At 41.9% G+C, this 10,000-nt stretch overlaps 1 protein-coding gene across 1 annotated transcript in view; it reads left to right on the top strand.

Annotated features, from left to right (window-relative positions):
* Nucleotides 1–10,000, top strand: part of LOC139746477 (limbic system-associated membrane protein-like) — a 290,094-nt gene that overhangs the window by 119,266 nt on the left and 160,828 nt on the right. The window contains exon 2 of the mRNA XM_071657746.1: nucleotides 3,380–3,483. Within this exon, the coding sequence (XP_071513847.1) occupies nucleotides 3,380–3,483 (104 nt within the window). The remainder of the gene's footprint in view (nucleotides 1–3,379; nucleotides 3,484–10,000) is intronic.

The raw sequence follows: 10,000 nt of genomic DNA, 5'->3' as shown, positions 1-10,000 counted from the left end.
GAAGATACACGACCCTCGAGCACTACGGTATACGACCCTTGAGTACGACGGTATACGACCCCTGAGTACGACGGTATACGACCCTTGAGTACGACGGTATACGACCCTTGAGTACGACGGTATACGACCCCTGAGTACGACGGTATACGACCATTGAGCAATGAAGTATATATACGACTCCTGGTTAAGATAGCCTGACCTTTGACCTTAATCCTTAGGGCTTGTGTCACTGCAGTCACGGGTGTACCCATGTGCTCCCTCTCTCTCTCTCTCTCTCTCTCTCTCTCTCTCTCTCTCTCTCTCTCTCTCTCTTTTCCTCTCTCTCGGTTTGTATATATATATATATATATATATATATATATATATATATATATATATATATATATATATATATATATATATATATATATATATATATATATATATATATATATATATATATATATATATATATATATATATGTATATATATATATATATATATATATATATATATATATATATATATATATATATATATATATATATATATATATATATATATATATATATATATATATATATATATATATATATATATATATATATATATATATATATATATATACATGAATACAGAAACGCAAATTTTTCTTCTTCACATCCCTAGATGACCTGATGAATAATTAGCTCTTAAACACCCCTTAAGAGTTAGCGGGAAATGACGCCAACTTGAGGGACAAGGGAGTGAGGCAATCTAATCCCCCATCCCTCTCCTCCTCTCTCAACTCCTCACACCTCAGTCCCCCATCCCCAACTCCCTACTCCCTCCCCCCCTAAAAAGTTATGAAGACAATCATAATAACTTTCGTGAGTTATGAAAGTGACTTGAAGAAGAAGAAGAAGAAGAAGAAGAAGAAGAAGAAGAAGAAGAAGAAGAAGAAGAAGAAGAAGAAGAAGAGGAAGAAGAAGAAGATGAAGATGAAGAAGTAAAGAAGAAGAAGTAAAGAAGAAGAAGAAGAAGAAGAAGAAGAAGAAGAAGAAGAAGAAGAAGAAGAAGAAGAAGAAGAAGTTAAGAGTCAAAATAAACAGTGACTTCAAGCCAACAGCTTTTTAGAATGAGTGGTTCTGAGTGGTTTACCCAGACACGAGTCATGTGGGTAATAAAAGATTATCCTGGGTAATAAAGAAGACATGTAAGTAATAAAGAATCCATCTGGGTAATATACAGGAGAACTGAGTAATAGAGAGGACTTATTGGTAGTAAAGTGAGCATCTGGGGGATAAAGAGGGCAATTAGGTAATAAAGGGCGCATTTGGGTAATAAAAATTGGTATCTTGGTAATAAAGAAATGATATATGGGTAATAAAGAGGGCATCTAGGTAGTAAAATTAGACATCTGGGTAATAAGAATAGGAACCCTTGATAATTAATTGAACATGTGGGTAATAAAAAGGAAAATCTTGATAGTAAAGTGAACAAGTAGGTAATAAAAAGGAAATAGTAATAATAAAGAGAAGATGTGAGTAATAAATGACACATCTAGATCATAAATGAATAATCCTTTGGTTATATAAAGATCACATCTGGACGATAAGTGTGGTAAGGGGTGTGTGGCCAACACGTTAAGTGTATCTCCTGTAGTGTCAGCTTACTTAATTAAGTGGGACATCTGAGTGGATTACTTTTTAAGACACATCTGAATGGGACATCTGAGTGGATTACTTTTTAAGACACATCTGAATGACATTCCTAACTGACATGTCTGAGTGGCAGTTCTAAGTGGCAATCACTGTGTTTCATATCTTGATGGGCACTTCTCTGATTGGAGGTTCGTCATCAAGAACACACACTTTCTGATTAGCAGGTGAGGGACATTTTCTTCTGATTGGTAGAGTTCTGAGTGACGTTTTCAGAGCTACTGTGAGAATATATGGTTGCCAGTTCTGAGTGACGCCTTCTGATCTACTGTACGCATCTGATTGGCAGTTATGAATGATGCTTTCTGAGTTACTGCTGTGTGAGCAAATGATTGGCATCTCTGAGTGACGTTTTCTGAGCTGCTCTTGTGAGTATCTGACTGGCGCCTCTGAGTGGCGCTTTCTAAGCTACTCCTGTAAATATCTGATTGGTATCTCTGAGTGGCGCTTTCTGAGTTACTTTTGTGAACAATCAGTATATTATTGTAGAATATACACCGTTAAGTATTATGTTAAGTGACACTTTCGTACGGCACTTAGAACAGACACTTAACATCCTCCATGAAGTGACAATTCTGATTAGCTTTTGTGAGTAGCTCTTGTGAGATCAGACCGACTCACAATAAGTCTACAAATATCAAGAAATTATTCCACCAACTCCTGAATTTATTTAAACATTACCTCAATAATGCATTGCCAGAAAAGCTATTATAATTGATAATTAATCTTACTTAAAACCCGTAATTAATATAATTATCCATTTCATTTCTCACAATTATTTCTTTTTCTACATTCTTTCCCTAATTACCTTTTCGTTCGTATGTGTGAATTCTTTTTTTTTCTCCTCTCCTTTAACATGATCTCTTTCGTTGTTTTAATTTGCTCTTGTATTATATGGTTATATATATATATATATCATTCTCCGCTTCCAATTAGACCATAATCATCTCAATTACCCTCCCCACATATGCCCTCACTAAAAAGATTAATGTCATTAGCGAGTATATCATTATTTGGCTCTCATAACCTGGTTTTCTTCCCCTCATGTATATAGTCTCTCTCTCTCTCTCTCTCTCTCTCTCTCTCTCTCTCTCTCTCTCTCTCTCTCTCTCTCTCTCTCTCTCAAAAGACCTGAAGGAGATTTAGTCTTTCCCACAACTGGTTCATCTGTGGTGGATGTGGTGAATGTAGGACAAAATTTAAAGTCGCACCTGTGTGTTGTAGAGGTGTGTGTGGTGTGTGTGTGTGTGTGTGTGTGTGTGTGTGAGGGCGTCATCTCGATATTCAAACACCTCATGAGAGTTAATCCCATTTTCTTCATTGTGAATCTCCTACTATCTCTGTCTCGTCATGGTCTCGAAGGAGACTTCTCATTCCTAAAACGAATTATCGATATTTCATTGTATTCCAGATCTCTCTCTCTCTGTATTTCAGTTCTCTCATTTCTTTACCCCTATTTTTTCCCTTTCTTTCTCATCCTATCCTCATAATGTACAGAACCATTTCCCCTCATTTTCATGACTTGGCCTTCATCTCTCATGGCCCTCACACAGTCGCGCGCGCGCCTACCCCTGACCTTACACAACTTTGGCTCTCTCATTTGCACAACCGTATGATGATCCTCCCGTAGCTCCTTGTATGTGCCCGTGGTTGACCAGCCAAGCCACTAACGCCTTCTTTTTCTCTCCGGCCTTTACAGTGAGCCTGCCCAGCTTCGGGGAGCAGGACCAGCTGGAGGTGAGGGCGGCAGTGGGTCGGGACGCTGTCTTCACCTGCACCGTGAGGAACATCATGCACTACCAGGTAGGTAAGGAGAGGCACACACACAGTCTTACCCTCCTCTGCTGCTGTCCAGGGCTGCTGTCCAGGGCTGCTGTCCAGGGCTGCTGCCCAGGGCTGCTGCCCAGGGCTACTGCTTCGTCTATACTGTTGTCTCTGTATAGTCTGCCTTTCTCTCGCCTCTCTTCTACCACCCTTGTCTCTCTGCCATGATGTTGTTTCACTTTCTCTCTATTTTCTTGGTATCCTTCCTGCCTCTGTTGTCATGAGTGGTCTGTGTGTGTGTGTGTGCACACATACCCGCCAGTACCTTAAGCCCCCCGACCCGCGATGAGAGACTGGTTGCTTCTTCCCTCCAGTTCTTTATGTGTGGAGACACAGCAAGACGAAGATTGACCGTTATGATGCCTCTCGCGCGCGCACAGGGGGAAGCTGTGGATTGATGATGTTATAACCTCTCGACACCTTTCAGACTCGGAGCCGCAGATACCTCAAGAGATGATGGTATTATTCATCCCCCGCCGTGTCTTTATTTCTTTACGATGGAATTGTATCCCCCATTGAGCAATCACATCCTCCAAGTCTCAGGCTTTTGTTCGAGGACGTGTTTGAGTCGATGATTCATCTTGGTTCTTGAAGATATAAGCGTCAAGCTCAGATGTTGTGAGACTATTTGGAGTGAACTCAATTCTAATATCACCTAAGTATGTCCCTTGTGAGCGATGAGATCTCAAAAATAGCGTCTTCCTCTTCTAAATAATAATATTCGTAGTGAGGAACAATTTCTTTATATCATTTTACAGGAGTACTTCCCACCTAAACCTTGTCACTAAGTTTGATATCTTCCCTCTAGTAATATCTAAAGTTAACCTGATATCATCTCCTCTGGTTCAGCGAGGATTCGAGATATCATATATCCGTCTTGCTCTTTACACCAGGGATGGATTTTCTGAGAGGTGTGGTCATAAAGGAGGGAAGTGTGGCTCTCCGCTTAAGATTAGTATTCAATCTCCCTTTATACTACTAGAAACCTGTTCATATCCTAAGACAAGAGATTCCAGTACCATATACTCTCATCTATGGCTTATAGATGTTTATGATGGAACTGTGATAGTGTGTGTGTGTGTGTGTGTATGTGTGTGTGTGTGTGTGTGTGTGTGTATGTGTGTGTGTGTGTTTGCCAGCCGGATATATATATGAACCTTCCCCCCTCACCCTCACCACCAATTTCGCTCCTTCCGCTGGCACTTTGCTGAAATCTCGCTAACCCTCCCTACCTCCACCAACGACCCACCTAACCACGACCCACCTACCCATCCCTCCCTATTGGCACTGTGTCAAAGCCAATTATCTGGAGGAGGTTCTTGTGTATGTGTGGGGAGGGAAGGAAGGAAGGAGGGAGGAAGAGAAGTTCTGCTTATATATATATATATATATCATGTGTTCGCCAGCCAACAATAACATGGCTACAAGATCAACACACACACACACCACACAGCGGTGGAGGGAAAGGCACTTCAACGACATGTGAGGAGGGAGGAGGAAGGAGGGAGGGGCTTGCTTGTTTGTTGAAGTGTGAGGGTATTGTCTAGAGATGGAGGGAGGGAGGGAGGGAAAGAGGGAGGGGAGCCATCGCAGTCCTACCCACAGGGGAGAGTAAGGGGGGGGAGGGAGGAGGAGGGTGAGGGGAGAGGATACAGCTGGTTGGATGAGGGGACGAGGGGGAGGGGAGAGAGAGAGAGAGAGAGAGAGAGAGAGAGAGAGAGAGAGAGAGAGAGAGAGAGAGAGAGAGAGAGAGAGAGAGAGAGAGAGAGAGAGAGAGAGAGTCACAGAGATTCAAGAATGTGATGTCTGTATAGTTATGTTCTCTATGTCTCCTTCCTTCCCCTCCTGTATTGTTACTTCAGGGAGATGATTCAAGGTTCCTCATGCGTTTCTAATCTGTCCACGAAAAGAGGGGTGTGAGAGCATACGCGATACGCCCAGGGACAACGCGAGAGCATTCGCATGTGTACGCAAGGCGTCACGAACCATACCCAAAAAACATGCGCGAAGCGCTACGAATGATCACGAAAGCATACCATAATATGCTAAGAGCAATACCAAAGCGCTACGCAATACGCTACGAGTGATACGAAAGCGCTACGCAATACGCTAGGAGCAATACGAAAGCGCTACGCAATACGCTACGAGCAATACGAAAGCACTACGCAATACGCTAGGAGCAATACGAAAGCAATACACAATACGCTAGGGGCAATACGAAAGCACAAACGCAGCGCGCAATACGCCATACGAAATCAATAAACAACACACTCCAGGTGTAATACGAGCGCAACAATGCACACCTCGTGGCCGTAAATGGTACTATTGAATCTCTTAGCTACGCGATACGAAAGCACCAGGCAAGCAAGCAATCACTTCCAATACACGTGTTCCGTGCTAGCCACACCTTCCCCAATCGCTCGCTCAAACATACATCAACAGAGTTGTTGAGAAAAGTTGACAGGCAGCGAGGAGTGAAGGGGGGAGAGGGAAGGATTGGAGCGAGGAGGATCGAGAGAGGGTGTGTGTGTGTGTATGTGTGTATATCTACTGCTCCGGGATGCGTTTGACGGGAGATGAGGATGGAGGAGGGGGGACACACACACGATCCTGCTCCGAAGAAGAGATGAGGAAGACTTGGGTGGAGGGAGGGAAGGAAGTAAGGAGAAATACATCATGAGGAATAAAGTGAAATGAGAGCCTTGGAAATTCATAGCGTGGGAAAGATTAGCTGCTGGGCTTTTTTTTTTTTGTGGGGGGGGGGGTGGCGAGTGGATAGACAAAGACATGGAGGTATTGGCTCTCTCTCTCTCTCTCTCTCTCTCTCTCTCTCTCTCTCTCTCTCTCTCTCTCTCTCTCTCTCTCTCTCTCTAAAGTGGTCATTTGTGAAAAAGAGGAAATTCCTCAAAATCCCTCAATTCAAAAATGATCTTTTAGAATATACATGACTTGGGACACAATTGCGATATATATATGCATATATATATATATATATATATATATATATATATATATATATATATATATATATATATATATATATATATACGAATAAAGTGTATATGAACGCGCACCTTCATATATATATATATATATATATATATATATATATATATATATATATATATATATATATATATATATATATATATTATATATATAATGTGCTTTGAACTGGCGTTGGGAGAGGTGTCATTTGTGCGCACATTCGGATACTTTGCGAGCGAACGATCGCTGGTTAATTACAGTCTCTACTCGAGATTAATCTCATTACTGCGGGAGGACATGCGAGCCGCCTGTATTCTTCGGCACCTGACTAGCGAGAAGCACCGTGCTCCAGCATTATGTTAGCTGGCGCTGAAGTCAGGCACGCGTGCACATTGTTTTATTTACGGCAGGCGCTGGGTATATTGCTGGCTGAATGTGGTGATCGCCAGCATTGTGTGCTGCTGGTTGAAAGTTCGCTGGCTGAGGGTGTCGGTTGGCTAACGCGTTCGCCCAGAGTTGTTATTTACTGTTGGGTAAAGGTTTCGTTGGCTAATATGTTCGCTGGTGTGCTGCTGCTGCTGCTGCTGCTCCTATTGGCTGAAGATTCGGTGGCTAATATGTTCACCAGCATTATACTGCTGGATAAAGCTTCGCTGGCTAATGTGTTCGCTGGCAGTGCGCTGCTGCTGCTGCTGAGGGTTCGCTGGTAAGAAAAGCTCCAACTTAGTGGTAAAGCCTGAGTGTGTCTGTGTGTGTGTGTGTGTGTGTGTGTGGGTTGGTTTAGAGGTATATTGGAAATTGCCGCTAAAAGTATCATGTTTCTCTCTAATGGTACACCTTGCAAGCCGGATTGAAGGTATTGTGGTTGTGGTCGTCCAATGTTTTCAAGTCTCAAGATGAAGAAAAGTAGTTAAAGGATTGCACACCAAAGTCTAGTGTCTCATTCTACCACAGATATTTTGATGAACACCTTTTCTTTTACCCTCTTTTTTTTTTCTCCCGTGGTGTTCAAAAAGCCACCATTGAGTTGAGATGGTCTTACTGCAATGAACGTAATATTAAACTCAGCTTGTGATGATGTGAATCAGGAAAATTTAGAAATATGTTCCTTTTCTTTTCTTTTATTTTTTGAGATGGAGAAATGTTTACAGAGGGAATGATGCTTTCCAGACATCAATTTCCGGGACACCAGGACACACATGACTTAACACTAAGTTTAGATCTTTGTTGCCATCAAAATCAATATCAAAACTGAGGAATATCTAAAACCCGCCTCATTATTTTTTTTGCCAAGGAACTGGATTTTCTAAGAGATATGTATAGTATGATATGGATCACCTTCCTACTATTCACAAAGTAACATTAAGAGCTTTTTAGGTTGTATCTATCTGTCTATCTATCTATCTATCTATCTATCTATCTATCTATCTATCTATGATTTAGAGATAGTACTTATATCTTGTAATACCGTCAGTAACCTGTTCAAATGAGAGTACAAATCCTCATTCGTTGCGTACAAGCTCTCACGTCATACACGTGTCTCAGTTTGTATTGTGAAAGACCTTTGCGTAGTTTGTCCACTGGCGTTGATATACGCATGGGAAGGACGTTACTCAGTGGGAGGAGTGTGACCCACTGTGGAGTGTAGTGGACTCTGTAGGTTGTGATTTTCATTGGTGTATACGAAGGAGTTTATGGTTAATGTATTCATTTTGATAACCATGGGGGAAGGAGTGAAGGTTCTGGGAGCGCTGAAGAATGTGTCGAAGGCGAGAAGGTTATCTCGGAGAGCAAAAATGGGTATGTTTGAAGGAATAGTAGTTCCAACAATGTTATATGGTTGCAAGGCATAGGCTATAGATAGGGTTGTGCAGAGGAGGGTAGATGTGTTGGAAATTTAATGTTTGAGGACAATATGTGGTGTGAGGTGGTTTGATCGAGCAAGTAATGATAGGGTAAGAGAGATATGTGGTAATAAAAAGAGTGTGGTTGAGAAAGCAGAAGAGGGTGTATTGAAATGTTGTGGTCATGTGGAGAGGATGAGTGAGGAAAGATTGACAAAGAGGATATATGTGTCGGAGGTGGAGGGAATGAGGAGAAGTGGGAGACCAAATTGGAGGTGAAAGGATGGAGTGAGAAAGATTTTGAGCGATCGGGGCCTGAACATACAGGAGGGAAAAAGGCGTGCAGGGAATAGAGTGAATTGGAACGATGTGGTATACCGGGGTCGACGTGCTGTCAATGGATTGAACCAGGGCATGTGAAGCGTCTGGGGTAAACCATGAAAAGTTTCGAGGGGCCTGGTTGTGGAAAGGGAGCTGTGGTTTCGGTGCATTACACATGACAGCTAGAGACTGAGTGTGAACGAATATGGCCTTTGTTGTCTTTTCCTAGCACTACCTCGAACGCGCGCGGGGGGAGGGGGGGTGCTGTTTCACGTGTAGCGAGGTGGCGACGAGAATGGATGAAGGCATCAAGTATGGGTATGTGGAGGTGCATATATGTATATGTCTGTGTATGTATATGTATGTATACGTTGAAATGTATAGGTATGTATATGTTCATGTGTGGGCGTTCATGTATATACATGTGTATGTAAGTGAGTTGGGCCATTCTTTCGTCTGTTTCCTTGCGCTACCTCGCTAACGCGGGAGACAGCGACTAAGTATTATAAATACAAGTAAATTAGATAATTAATTTCTGAATGTTTCGTAACAGCTTTCTAGAGCAGCTGAATTATTACACATGTATCACTATAATCATGACAGCTGTATCACTATAATCATGACATATTTTCGTCTAATTACTATGAATATTAAGTTAATTGTTACTGTCAAATTATAAAGAATTAGTCAATCATTTAGTAACTAAATGGAGGTCCCCCAGTCTGTCAGCATAATTCTATGATAATGGCTGCAGCCAACCTAAACTAGGGTCTGTAATTTAGCCCATAATTCGATCGTTGAGTTAGCCATCAGACAACAGTCCTCGTTCGGTCAAACTGAAAGATGCCTTGACGTTCCCTAAATTAGTCCACCCACCAAATTTTTTTAAGTCCATCATTCAAGAGATTCCGTTTTCATTCCCCCCTTCCCCTCCTTTTTTTTTTTTAGGCAGATTGAAAAGAAAGATATCTCTGTGTCTCGGTGAGGAAGATAATGATTTTTTTTTTTCTCCTTTTGTGTGTATATGTGTGTGTGTGTGTGTGAGAGAGAGAGAGAGAGAGAGAGAGAGAGAGAGAGAGAGAGAGAGAGAGAGAGAGAGAGAGAGAGAGAGAATATCACATGGGACAAACCAGATAACAGAGGACCTAATGGTCCATGACGAGGTTATCTGCTTGAGGGACAGGATGGAAAAGCACACAGAGAGATAGATAGATAGATAGATAGATAGAGAGAGAGAGAGAGAGAGAGAGAGAGAGAGAGAGAGAGAGAGAGAGAGAGAGAGAGAGAGAGAGAGAGAGAGAGAGAGAGAGAGTACCTTTCTCTCTCACACACAGCTGGATGGA

Source organism: Panulirus ornatus, chromosome 65 (genome assembly GCF_036320965.1).
Source record: "Panulirus ornatus isolate Po-2019 chromosome 65, ASM3632096v1, whole genome shotgun sequence".
In the NCBI taxonomy this organism is placed as follows: Eukaryota; Metazoa; Arthropoda; class Malacostraca; order Decapoda; family Palinuridae; genus Panulirus; species Panulirus ornatus.
Note: the sequence above shows the minus strand (reverse complement) of the source record. Positions and strands in the feature narration are given on the sequence as shown.